A 14,277-nucleotide genomic window follows, 5' to 3' on the forward strand; every position below is an offset into this window, starting at 1 on the left:
GGAGATCAAAGCGGGTTTTAAAAGGCTACCCTGCTGCAGGAACAAATCCATCAGTTGTGGAAGGTAACTTTGGTGTCACTGTCTAACTGATTTCTTTGAAACTCACAATCGCACCGACAGAGCTTTGATTAGAGGAACTAAAGCGGTGGCAGAAGCCATGTCTGGGCGCCCTTTCAGACAGGGAGAGGGCCCACTGCTGGAGAGGTGCTGAAGCTAAGAGTGCACAGATCTAACTAGTGGATGATCCCAGGAACATGTGTACTATTGAAGCACAGACAAGGAGTCCTGCTGGATCAGGCCAAAGGCCCATCCAGTCCAGTATTCTCCTTCCCACAGTGGCTCATCAGCTGCCTCTGGAACCCAGAAGGCCTTCGAACAGCATCCCTTTGACACTCCCACAAAGTGAGGAACCCAAGACAATTACCCCCTGTCCCCCCCTTAGCTATGCCACTGCTTTTGCTTTTGAGCTCCAAACATACTTGCCTTTAAAAGGGGACTGGACAGATCTATGGAGGAAAAATCCATCACAGGTTAAAAGCCATGATGTCTGTATGCAACCTCAGGCTTGTAGAGGTAGCCTATCACTGAATGCCAGGTGAATACATGGCTCTTCTAGTCTTGTGTGCTTCCTGAAACATTTGGTGGGCCACTGTGAGATACAGGAAGCTGGACTCGATGGGCCCTTGGCCTGGTCTAACAGGGATTCTTATGTGGTCTTTTGTGAGCATTGACCACATGGGAAGGTTCACATGAGGAAGAACCATTGCAAGACATTGAATCACTTGCAAAAGTTCAATATTGGTTCAATATTCAGGTTCAGGTTGGTTCAATATTCTGAGCTCCCGTGTTAGAATGCTCACAACATCTCAATAGGAGATGGCATGTGTCTATATGCTCCACTTCTATTTTTATTTTTTATTTTATTTTTCACATTTTTTATACCGCCCTTCCTCCAAAGAGCTCAGGGCGGTTTACACAGCTGCTCCTCCCCTCTTTCTTGTCCTCACAACAACCCTGTGAGGTAGGTGAGGCTGAGAGAAAGTGACTGGCCCAAGGTCACCCAGGAAGCTTTGTGGCTGGGGGGGGGGGGTACTGTACCTGGATCATCCAGGTCTAAGTCCACCTCCCAAACCACTACACCACCCTGGCTCTCTAGGAAATAGGATGCTGGATTGATCTGGTTCAGCAGGGCCCCTCCATGCAAATGTGACAGCTTCGGAATGGTTAGGCTCCCAAACTCATCAGGCTCTTCTGTAAAGAGGAGCTGTCACCAATCAAGAACCTGCCATGCTCACTTGTAACCAAAGCATCTAGAGACTGACAATACAGCATGGAAAGTAACCCCTTCTTCACCCAACCTACATGGCTCCCCTGTGAAGCTATTACCAGTAAAGGTTTGGGAGTGGATCTATGGACGAGGCAACTAGAGCAGTGGTTCTCAAAATATTGGCACCAGGACCCACATTTTAGAATGACAATCTTTTGGAACCCACTGGAAGTGCTGTCATGGCCAGAAGGGACATCATCAAGCAGGAAAATTTTTAACACCTACATATCACAAAATAAAATCTAATTAACCCATTTTTGCCCGGCCTACAGGTGTACACATTTGGTCCCTGTTGTGTATAGGCAACAGAATTGGGCAGAAATGACTTAGGGCGCAATCCTAACCCCTTATGTCAGCGCTTTCCAGCACTGGCATAGCAGTGCCAATGGGACGTGTGCTGCATCCTGCAGTTGGGTGTCACTCACAGAGGCCTCCTCAAAGTAAGGGAATGTTTGTTCCCTTATGTCGGAGCTGCACTGCCCTTATGTCAGTGCTGGAAAGCACTGACATAAGGGGTTAGTATTGCACCCTGAATTAAGTAAATTAAAAATTTACAGTAAGTTTTAAAATGTATTTAACTAACCCTCCCAAGCAGTTGCTGATCTGTTTAAAAAAAAAAAAATCAATCCAGAACATCCCAAAGGCTGCAATCTTCTCCACCCTTACCCAGGAGGAAGCCCCATTGACTATCATGGTTAAAAGCACATACACAGTAGCCTGTTAAAAGCACAGATTTGTAACATTTCCCCAAATGCAGTCATAGACCATGGTAGCATCAAGTCTGATATATTAAAAATACACATTGAAATGAATGGGGACCCACCTGAAATTGGCTCATGACCCACCTAGTGGGCCCCATCCACAGCCTGAGAAACACTGCTGTTTAATAAGGTAAAAATCAGGCCTTGATGGAGTTGAGGAGAACAGCCAGATTACGAAAGCACCGGGAACAGAATGGCAAGAGCCAGGAAGAATGAGACAAGGGGGCGGCACAGAAGAGAGGTTTAAATTTAGAGTCCCAGAATGCTGGATTTTGTCCCTCATACTGTACTCAGTTGTGTGATTCTGTTCTGCGTTTGTGTGAAATGTTCACAGCTCTATCCATTGGCATTGCATGAATGCCCAGTACAGTGGCGTAGCTAGAGGGGGTGCAAAGCACTGAGTTTTGCAGGGAGCCTCACCGCAGCGTGCAAGCAACCCCTCCCCCTCCTCTTGGGAGGGGAGGGGCCGCTTGCATGCTGCACTGAAGCTCCCTGCAAAACTAAGTGCTTTGCACCCCCTCTAGCTATGCCACTGGCCCTGTAGTGCTTACAAGGCTACCCTGATCTGGACATACAATTTCAAGTTTCCCTCCCCCCATAACCCTTCCAGAAAGCCAATGCCAGCCACCACATCGCTGAGTGAGTTTGCACCAACAGATGTACATGCCGGATATTTCTCTTTGGTGCTCAGAGAGGAAATCTGCCCTATTTTTGCTTCTGCGACTGTCCTCCCTCCCGGGCAGCTGATAATAAGTGACATCTGGCAGGCAGGAGACATCAATCTTTAAGCAACCGCTAATCAATAGCTATTGCTGAAAAAAGTTAACCCACAGTGGTGGGTGGGAGGGATTTGATACCATTAAGAGAGCCTCATGCTCTTTGAGAAGAGGCACCCTTAGGTTCCCTTTCGATGATTAATGGAACACAGGACAATGCGGATGGCAAAAGAGAGAGATTTCAGCACTGAAGGGGTGGACAGCTCTCATTCTGTCTCGCAGCTGCAGGTAAGCCGAGGGAGGGGGGATTTTCAAACTCTGGGATCTCAGCTAAAGACCTGCATTCTATTAACCTGTAGGAATGTGGAGTTCACAGATCTCCAAAGCCAACTTTTGGCTCTTGGCAAAAGACAAAGTCGTGTGCAGGAAGTGGCTGGTGTCAGAGCTTCTTTCCATGTGTTACTTTTCCACTGAACCGGATTGGTGGGAGATTTAGTATGGGAAAAAGGAGGCACCTATTCACCCTGTGGAAATCACTGCCACATGATTTGGTCCTGGCTATTGGATTGAATGGTTTTAAAAGGGGCTTGGACAAAGTTATAAAGAACAGGACTATCTAGTCATGATGACTTTGCACTGGCTCCTGATCCAGTGGCAGCCATGCTCCTGAATACCAGCTGCAAGACAGCAATGGTAAGGGAGAAGTGAGCTTTCCTCTCCTGTTTCTGAGCTTCCCAGAGGCAGCAGGTGGGTCACTGTGAGAAACAAGATGCTGGACTCAATAAGTCCTTGGCTCTTTGGTCCAACAGGGCTCTTCTTATGGAGAAAGAAACATGGAAAGCTTAGATCTTATTGAACTTCAGAACTAGGAAAAAAAATCCTTTAAGGATTCCTTGAAGTATGTCTTACTATTTCAGAGAGAGAGAGAGAGACAGAGACAGAGAGAGAGAGAGAGAGAGAACATAAGAACAGCCCCACTGGATCAGGCCATAGGCCCATCTAGTCCAGCCTCCCGTACCCCACAGCGGCCCACCAAATGCCCCAGGGAGCACACCAGACAACAAGAGACCTCATCCTGGTGCCCTCCCTTGCATCTGGCATTCTGACATAACCCATTTCTAAAATCAGGAGGTTGCGCATACACATCATGGCTTGTACCCCATAATGGATTTTTCCTCCAGAAACTTGTCCAATCCCCTTTTAAAGGCGTCCAGGCCAGACACCAGCACCATATCCTGTGGCAAGGAGTTCCACAGACCGACCACACGCTGAGTAAAGAAATATTTTCTTTTGTCTGTCCTAACCCGCCCAACACTCAATTTTAGTGGATGTCCCCTGGTTCTGGTATTATGTGAGACTGTAAAGAGCATCTCCCTATCCACTCTGTCCATTCCCTGCATAATTTTGTATGTCTCAATCATGTCCCCCCTCAAGCATCTCTTTTCTAGGCTGAAGAGGCCCAAACGCCGTAGCCTTTCCTCATAAGGAAGGTGCCCCAGCCCCGTAATCATCTTAGTCGCTCTCTTTTGCACCTTTTCCATTTCCACTATGTCTTTTTTGAGAGAGATGGGGTTGTGGAAAGCCCTTGTGATATATGAAGAGTTAAAGTCTATACACCTGCTATCCATCAACAGACCTATTTTATGAACTGATTTACGCATAAAAATTCACCCAGGTTCCTCTGCGCCGTCTGACCAGGTCACAAGATGCAAAGCAGAAATATCATCAGCTCTGTTCCCCAATTTTACTGATGGAGAACTGAGGTTCCGTGGTTCTACTTTGACCAAGTCTGCTTTGTAAAATCACAGATGAGCAACAGAAATGAACCTGACAGCTTTTATGACTTACAGCAGTGGTTCCCAAACTGTGAGACACGGCTCCCTGGGGGGTCATGGAAACCAGCCAGGGAAGCCACAGATTCCTTGCAAAAACCCCACTGCCCTATGCAATGTATAGAATTGTAGCCCTAATGGGGGAGCCACAGCCAATGGTTCAGTAGGTCAAGGGAAAAGCTTGGGAACCACTGACTCACATAGAAGGGGGTCTATTGGGTGACTGGCAATGGATACGCCCACAGAATCTTCACTCTGTTCCATGCCTCCCACACAAGGAACATACATTCCATAGTTATCAAAATGCCACTAAATCAAAGAGTAGTTTAGATCCTGTCACAGATTCCTGTCCCCACACTCTCACACCCACAAGCAACAATGAAAGCGCTCTACACATGATGATGTCATGCTAGATTCCCACCCCCCTTCCCAGCCTTGCCACCAATATCATACTGGCAATGATATTCAATCCACCAATCCACCTTCACAAGTTCCCTTGAACCACCAGCAAAATCGATGGTGCAGGTCTGATTAGACCCATCACGGCAGCTGCGGCTTATGCTTGAGCAAGGGAACAAATGTCCCTTTACCAGGAGAAGACCTCTGGGACTCCATCTCTCCCTCCAGCAGGAAGCAGTATGAGTTCCAGTGGCACAGTTGCATTGGTAGGGGAAGGGATTTAGATAGGATTAGGCTGCCCGTGTCCTATGAATTACGGTTGCATTTGCCACAAGACCAGCACTGAACAGAGGCGACAACATCCTGGTTCGCAGCAGAAGCACAGTAGGTTGCACTCTTGCAACTGATCATCTTGAGACCGAGAGAGCAGGACAGAGACAAGAGGGATCACGTCACCTTCTGCGTTTGTGACAGTGTTCTTCTCATTCCCTACATGCCACAGTTCCAAGAGGATGCTCATCCCCCCCTCCTCCTAAGGCTCAAGTAATCCCTACAAACCAAGATACTACTCCAGGCAACACTCTCAAGATGGCCTTTTTAAAAGTCATACCCTGCACACAGATTCACTGAAAAGCTATGCTGTCCAAAACCGGTAGCCACATGACTTCACCAAGGATCTTCGAGACCCAGCAGTGGGTTGTGACCCACTTTTCGTTGGGTCGTGAAACTGACAGGGCAGGAGATTAGGCTCTGTGCATTAAGGGTTAAACAAGTTGCTATTTGGGGGAAGCACTGCTGCCCAATCATCATCATTGCCACAGCCTGGGCATTTATATCAGGCAGCTACCTCTAGGGCAACCATCTCCAAACTGGAGACCGCTGCACACTGGGAAAGGTTTCCCTGGCACAAACGGAGCATTCCGTTCTTCTAGGGAGCCTGCTTACCTTGCCACTGATCACTCCCAAATTGTGCTCTGCCCAGAAATCCAGGCACAAAGCTTGCTGGGGTGACAGAACCCAGAAGTGGCTTGCCAGAGTATAGTTTGGGGGAGATCAGTGGTAGAAAACGGAGACTGCCCTGTGGAATGGTAAGCTCCATTCATGCAGGGGAAGGATTAGACTGATAATCTAAGAGAGAGAGAAATTTCGAGAGGTCTCTAAAACACCCCCTCAAGTGTGGCACCTGGGACAATGTACCTCCCTGCCCCACTTTGCAATGCCATTGCCCCCAGTCCTAAGCGAATGCGTACACATCCCCATGACAAACACTTTAACATGATAGCAGCTCAAAAATACTCACGCTTTGATGTATTCCCAGGTCACGCACTGTGGATGGGAGGTGCCCTGGGAAGAAGCAGAGAGAGATTGGCTGTATGTAGTCAAGGCTGAATGGGACATTTTGCAGAAGGTACAATGTTGCAGGATTGTGTGTGTGTGGTGTATGAATAGAGGGGCGGGGAGGCCCAATTATGGGGCAACATTAAATAGTTGTATGGAGCGGCACCCTTCAACAAACAGACAAGCCCCCCCCGCCCCCTTATGCGCTACCTTCTCCACTGCGCACTGATCTGTGTCTTACTTGCTGGGTGCAGATAGGAAGAGGGTGGTAATAGCAGTAGCCAAGAGGTAAGAAGAAAAGAAGCAACCTCCTGAATCTCCAAATCCCTTTTCCCCACTTATTTGGTGCTGATGAAAACTTTTTACTTACCTTTCCTGGGCAGTCTGGTCTCCTGACAGATCTCAGCATGCACTGCACACTCTGTCGGGTGGGGTGCATGCTCTGGACTGGTGGGGGATAGGATTGGGCTGACAATCCTATTTTTGAGCACATGAGTGATATCAACAGAGTTTTGGGGGAGAGGTGGGAGGAGGGAGCCAACAGGATACCTATGCATGAAGAGAGCTTCCTCAGCAAACTTCAGGGGTTGGGTCACACCTGACCTCCTCAGCCCCATTTTCCAACCCACGCTCAAGTTTCCGAAGGGGCTCCTTGCAGACTTACATTGATGATATGGGACAGCTCCACCACAATCAAGGGTTCCACGGCCCTGGTTGAGGGTTTCACCGTCACTGTGAGAACTCTGGACATGACAGCCAGGGGACTCCTGTGGACAGAAAGAAAAGAGGCTGGCTTGGCTTCTCAGGAGCGGGGCTGAAGTCAGACACATGGGACATCTCATGACTTTGCAAAGACCAAAACGTTTGTGGTAGAAACGGAATGTTCTTGGAAGCTAAGGGCCAAACTAACATGTGAATAAATGAGCAATGTGACTTGACGTGTTTTGTTTTGCTTTTTACGAGAAGGGGGGCAAGAAGGGCACTGCAAAACTATAGTGGGGGGGATACATCAGCTTTATCACCCAGTCTCCCCTATCCTGACATGATATTTTTATGCTTTGCACCCTGTCTAGCTATGCTACTAGTCTGTAGACATGTACTTGGTTCACATGCCATCTCACACATGCCTTCCGCATGCTGCTTTCACAGTCACTTACCTTGGAGGGGGCAGGATTAATCCCAAGGTGCGATACAAGATGGCACCAATGACGAAATAAGATGATTCATCGGTTTCTATGCAAGAAGGGGAAAAAAACAAGAATATTGATGGAAGCACCATGCCAAGAGACAAGTCGAGTCTAGCTCAGTCCTTACTAGCAATAAGGATGTTCTCCTAGACTGGGATTGGAAGGAGCTCAGCTTAGACAAGTAAACTCAGGCTCGGTTTCACCAACGTCCCTTTAAGTTTGGCCCCATTCCATGTTAAGCCTTCTTGCATTCCCAGTGAAATCAGTGGGCATGTGACAATTTCTGGGCAAATCCACTGCCTATGGGGGCAGCCTCATCGTGATGTGCCAACCCTGCTAGTTTTCACCAGAGGGGACGAGAGAGAAATAGTCCAGTGTTTTGCTCCATAAAGAATGGGCATCTACCTGAGAGCTCTGCCTCCTGAGCTTTGATCCCTGATCTCAGCTATACCTGCCAAGCAAGATGACCTGTATCCATCCCCAACCCTGTCTTGGCAAAAGGAATAGGGACATTCACCCTAAGCTGTGCTGGGAACCGTAAAATCAATCTAAGGTCAAGCTGCCCACTGATCTAAGGCTGAAGGTAGGATTCTGGACCTCTCCTTAGGCAAGTGTTCAGCTTTATAGCACACACCAATTCCAAGGGTGCATTCAGCTGTTTTCAACCTTTTTCATCTTGTGACGCACTGACAAAGTGTTCAAACTGATGATGGCACACCATCAGTTCTTGTGACAATTGACTAGGCACACCATGCTGCTGGTGGGGTGATCACATCCCGCAAAGGCCCTATTAATAAATGACATTCTCCTAAACTTTTGTGGTATACCTGTGGACCATTTGCAGCACGCCAGTGCACCACAGCATACTGGTTGAAAATCACTGATTTATAGCATTGTTGTGTGCATATTCACAGAGAGAGAGAGAGAGAGAGAGAGAGAGAGAGAGAGAGAGAGAGAGCTTACCAGAAGAGGAGAGAGTGAGGACCTCCTTTGGAATGAAGATCTTGTCTTCAGAATGGCGGGCCCAGTCCTTCATCCCCCGCCGACCTTTCATGGGGAAATTGATGTCACTGGAGACAGCCGAAACAGGCTCTCTCTGGATGCTGATCACTGCCATGGGTGGGAGGGAAGAAGAAGGAAGCAAGAAAGGGGAAGGCAGAGTATTCAAATGGCTGAACCAAGGAGCCCTCCCTTGGCACCAGAGTCCACTAGAGTTGAAGTCAGGAACTTCACACAGATACTGGGCAACCAAGCCAAGTTGCCCACTATTTCTAAAGATTGTGGTTGTTCAGGACACAGAATGTCTTCTTCAGACTCAGAAGGGAATAAAGGCGTGTAACCTCAGTCCCCGCAGGACCAGTGGAGGTAGCAGATGCCCTGCCCACTTCCCTCCCGACTGCAGCGAAGTCATTTCTCCATTTCCGGCCGCTCACCCAAGTTGTCTGTGACAATGAGTGAACTCTGGAATGCTTTAAGCGCCTCGCCCACCAGGTGGATAAAATCCTCCACAACCTTCATGAGGAGGACAGACCCAGGCAAGACCTGCAGAGCACAAGAGAGGAGGCGTGTTAACACAAGACCTGGACTTTCGCTTCCTGGTCCCGCGAGCAACTGGTCTCGGCTCACCTGCTGAGCGTCTTCCCACTTGTCCCTGTTTTCCGCATCCACCATGAAGCTGACAACTTGGAAGAATCGCTGTGGGAGAGAGGAGAAGCTGAAGCACAGCCTTCAGAAGTGGATGGCTGGGGGGGGGCAGCCCCAGGTGTCAGGCTGAAAGGGGGTGTCTGGAAGGCTGCCCTAAGATGTCGGTGGCAGCAATTTGGCTAGTGCTGGTTGCGGCAACCCACAAGAAAAACAGGTTTATTGGTATGATTATATATATGATGTTACAAAGTTATAAATAAATATACAAACACACACACACACACAGTTCAATAAAATAAAAAGGTTAACTGCGTGTCTTCTTCAGCCATTAATATTAATTTCATGATATGACTATTAATGAAAATAACTGTGTCATTAGGAGCGCAAAAAATTTATGGGCCCAGGTGCCAAATGTCCTTGGTGCACCACTGTCTCTACACATGTGCCGTCGGATTTGGATCAAAATGAGGGGAGTAAGGGAACACCCCCACCCGTGCAATTTTGCTCATGTAACAAAAACATTTCTCCCATATTAGTACAAATTCCTCCAATGTCTTTGTTTAGCAAGAACTTCCAAATGAACCTCAATATCTCGAACTCGGTAATTTTTGGTGGCAACTCCACACTAAAAAAAAAAAAAATTCAATGCCTTCACTTTTTTATGTTTGAGAGATTGATTTTTTTAAAAAAAGTAAGTTTCTAGTCCTGAACATGCAGAGATGAGCTCAAAACCATACTGACAGTGATGTCTTAGCATCAAGACAGCTAAAGCTTCCAGTTAAGAACTTCAGAAGAGTCCCATTGGACCAGGCCATCTAGTCCAGCTTCCTGTATCTAACAGAGCCCCACCAGATGCTTCAGGGAGTACACAAGACAACAAGAGACCTGAATCCTGTTGCCACTCCCTTGCGCCAGGATCACACACATGCCCGGTTTGTAACCTGTGATAGACTTTTCCACTATCAGTCCGTCCAATCCCCTTTTAAAGTCATTTGGGCTGGATGCCATCACCACATCCTATGACAAGGAGTTCCACAGACTAAGGACACACCGGGTAAAGAATGTTTTCTTTTGTCTGTTCTAACTCTCCCAACACTCAACTGTCACGAGTGGACTTTTGGAGCGATGCATAGCCACTTGGCCTGTCTCAGAGTCAGCAGAACAACTTATGCAAAACAAGCCAGTTTGCCTGACTTGCATAATGTATTCCGGTCACAGAATCTGGCTTTCCTGGGGACAGAATTTGGATTGCCTTTCGTGTGTAGTAAAATCACCCCTGAATTGCATCAACTGCAGTTGCCCGGATGGCAAGTCACTGTTGCTCTCTGTCACACTGCAGTAAGCCTCCCCAGTCACAAGACACTGTTTCATCTTCAGGCTCTTAGCAGGGCAGGAGGTCTGGTCTAGAGGGCTGAGCCTCCATTTGCCTGAAGATAACATCCGAAGGTCGCCAGTTCGAGGCCACCGGCACCGTGCGACCTTCAAGCAGCTGACAAGCTGAGCCGAGCTTTCTGAGCGTGGGAGGATGGAGGCCAGAATGTGCGGCCAGATCAAGAAAGAAACATCTGAATGTTGTGGTTTCTTGAAAGACAGAAACCTTCTTTCAAATTGTAAAAATCCCTACGGGGATTTAAATTGCCTGCCTATGTAAACCGCCTTGAATAAAGTCCAAAGAGAAATCTGAGGACCAAGAAAGGCGGTATAGAAATACCTGTATTATTATTATTATTATTACCTGCACATCATCCGAGGAAGGGATGTAGGTAGCTCTTTTGTAGGTGTCTGTGACATTGCGCAGGATCTCCACCGAGAAGAGCAGGTCCCCACTGTAGTAGGTCTTGCGCGCGATGAGCTCCAGCAAGGCACGGACCACCTGAGACATGCCCTCACCAGCCAGCATGCGCTGCCCTTTGGCCAGATGCTCTCGGAGCTTCAGTGGGACAGAAGCAAACAGGGAAAGGTAAACCCATAGGTGGAGGAGGACTTGTGCATTCTGCAGATTACAATGTGAGTCTTTGGGGAAAATATATTTAACACCGGAAGTGATGGGGCGATGGTTTCATCATAGCTCAGGATCAAACTACAGGATACATAGAATGCCATATTAAGAAGTGTGCCTAACAGCCAATCCTGTGCAGCTCTACCCAGAGGGACGTCCCATGATGTTCAATGGGGACTATTCCCAGGAAAATGTGAACAGGATTGTAGCCTAACAGTCCAATGCAACCAAAAAAAAACCCCTTGCTAATACAGCCGCACCAAGAAGATGCTCTATATCCTGTGATGGGGGAAGGGGTTACACAGGTCTAAGGGTAAGTGCACTTTTGTTCACTTGCTCTGATGAAAGCTTCCACTGCCCCTATGGGACAATAAGCTCACTGCATCACCCCCATGAGGGACCTCCTCCCATACCAGACCATACAGAATAAATTACAAGATCATGCTCAAAGCCTAAATGCAGCGGTATTACTAGACTTGGTGTCACTCCCATTCACTTCATTTATTTATTTTAATATATAATAGTACAGGTCACCCAACAAATCAGGAACCAACAAAAAAAACCAGCATCTCACTTGATGATGCCCGCACAACTGAGTCAGAGTTCTAGAATTAGCTCTATACATGGAAATGAGAGCTGACTCCTACTAACACCTGATTGGTTCCCTGCTGCATCATTCTAACACCTCATTGGCTCTCTGAACAATCACTCATTGGTCAGTTTGGAGTTACAGACATCCACTTTTTGTGACATAAGGCAGTTGTGTTTTCTTTTTCTGGTTAATTGGCCATAACTTTTGATAGAACACAGACAATTCAACGTGGTTTGTTTCATCACATTCTACATGAAATTATCTTTCCACTCATATATAACATGATGGTGTTATTCATAAAATGCAAATCTTCCACAAGGTTTCCAAAATTTTGGCCACTAATGTGTCACCCCCCCAAGGGTGTCACTCTGTGCAGTAAGTACCCCTACACCCCTATAGATGCCACTGTCCTGTCCCATCCCTTTCAACCCCATTCTTCCCACCTCCTACATTGCGTTCACAGTTGGTGGCCTACTGCCAGCCCTCCAGCCTGCACACACAGCCACCAGCAATTGCGCTGGCAGCCTTGATGCACTGGCTGGTGGTGCTGGGATGTGTTACCATCTCTTGCCTCTTCTGGCAGAATCCAGGCACTTCCTCCTGGGTCGTGCCAGCTCCACCAGTAGAACATGCATAGGATTTCATTGGGATTGGACTGCCCAAGCGGCAACTTAAACAAGGCAAGTGGGGAGGCAGGGTATATAGGTGGGAGATACAGACTGCAGCAGCAGGAAGGGGAGAATAATCTCTCCCTGGGCAATGTTCCTGCTGAAGGTCACAGGTTGATTATTCAGGATCCAATAAAGTCAAAGGACTCGTTTTAGGGTGAAAGGGCCACCACTTTTATTAACAGTTCAACCATCTAGAGAGGCTGCCATCCATCCTACTTGAACTCAGACCCCACCAGCAGTATAGGCAGCGAGCCAGGGCAAGACATTCTTGCCCTCCATCCCTCAAGCGATGATGCACTCTGGCCACAAGCAGCAACTGGCCACAAGCCAATCTCTGCTCCTGCTGCCATTTCAAGGCACTCCAGGAGTGGGACTGGTGGTTCCAGATCATGCCAAAGTCCAAGCACCTTCTTGAACCTGATCCACCTGCATGGATCAACACAGACTTATGCCCGTGATATCACTGGCTCAGGTCCAAGTTGACCTGTTGCAGCTCAGGTCAACCGGGGGCAAAGGGACAAACGTCCCCTTATCCCTAGGAGACCTCCAGCAACCAAGAATTCCCTGCGGGATGTAGAATAGCCCACACTAGTGCTACTACATCACCACAGGGGGGATTTACATTGGCTGTTAGAGTCTTTTCTTCTGCCACTCACAGAGTTTGGGTGGGGAGGCTTCTCCTCCAAAGTTGAGCTCCGCATAGCTGCGTCCAGGAGCTTGGCCACCCAGAGGTTTGGTGACACGGTGAGGTCATCACCAAATGCCCAGCCCCTTTGCCCCAAAAGGCTGCTGATCCCCCTGCTCTAAGAGGCACAAAGGTAGGTCAGGAAGGGAACAGCCCTTCTATACTGTTGCTTCTCCAGCAGCCAGCATTCAGTGGCATGATCACTCTTGAACGCAGAGGTTCTATGGAGCCATCTTAGCTATTGCCCCCCCCCCTCCAGACAGTTCTTTGATCTCCTTCTGAAGCCCACGGCATTAACAGCGACCAATGTCATGAATGAATTATGCATCACATCAAGACCTACGTGCTTTCTTCTGTTCTGAGTCTCCCGCCAATCAGCTTCACGGGATGACCTTGAGTTCTCAATGATACACACACACAGCTAGAGCATGAACAAAACAAAACACAACCCTCCAGCCTCGGTCCACACTGATGACTGAGGCTGGAGGATCTGCAGTCCTCACCCTAACAGTGGGGTCAAACTGATCTAGGGAAATGGGGGGGGGGGGAATGGACACACTTGTGATTCTCCAGTTCCAGGCTTGAAACATTCTTCAATTTCAGTGTGGTCAACTGTCCTGCAGCGTTTCATTCCCCCAAATGGTTCAAAAACATCTTTTTGGAACTTTGATTATTTGGGGTCATTTTTGCTCCCACTGCACTGTACCGGAAACTGGACACAATTATCCTGACCTCTTACTTTCACATTGTTTCATCTCTGTCAGGCCACGGAGAAACATTTAATAAATGGCCTTTTTTTTTTCTTTGCAGATGGTGTCATGCTCCAAGCAACCCCTTCAGATCGTTGCATGATTCATTTGTGGCACTTTCAACCTCAACACTGGACTACTTCCAGGCATGGGGAAAAAATTAAAAATGTGAATATAAATACAATTATTATGGCACCTAATTGGTAGGACTGGAACTTGGCAACGCAGCAAGACTCAAGTTGAGTCCTGAATCTCCACTCCTTGCAGCTCAATTCGTGCATGAGTCCTAGTGTGTGTCTTTTGCTGACTCACCCTCTGAAATTTCTGAGTCAGTGGCCTCAGACTAGAGTGACTGCCTAAGTCAGTGAAACACACAT

General features: G+C 47.8%; 1 protein-coding gene across 8 annotated transcripts in view; it reads right to left on the minus strand.

The window, feature by feature from the left end:
* The window catches only part of ADGRB2 (adhesion G protein-coupled receptor B2), a 184,609-nt gene that overhangs the window by 45,239 nt on the left and 125,093 nt on the right, over positions 1-14,277 (minus strand). For 7 of the 8 annotated variants that reach the window (XM_066638040.1, XM_066638041.1, XM_066638039.1 and 4 more), the window contains 7 exons: positions 10,940-11,134; positions 9,187-9,255; positions 8,994-9,102; positions 8,524-8,670; positions 7,531-7,606; positions 7,038-7,140; positions 6,336-6,379 (listed from right to left, as the gene is read on the minus strand). In XM_066638040.1, the coding sequence (XP_066494137.1) occupies positions 6,336-6,379; positions 7,038-7,140; positions 7,531-7,606; positions 8,524-8,670; positions 8,994-9,102; positions 9,187-9,255; positions 10,940-11,134 (743 nt within the window). The remainder of the gene's footprint in view (positions 1-6,335; positions 6,380-7,037; positions 7,141-7,530; positions 7,607-8,523; positions 8,671-8,993; positions 9,103-9,186; positions 9,256-10,939; positions 11,135-14,277) is intronic. The other variant, XM_066638036.1, reaches the window with a different exon arrangement.

Source organism: Tiliqua scincoides, chromosome 10 (assembly GCF_035046505.1).
Source record: "Tiliqua scincoides isolate rTilSci1 chromosome 10, rTilSci1.hap2, whole genome shotgun sequence".
Taxonomy (NCBI): Eukaryota; Metazoa; Chordata; class Lepidosauria; order Squamata; family Scincidae; genus Tiliqua; species Tiliqua scincoides.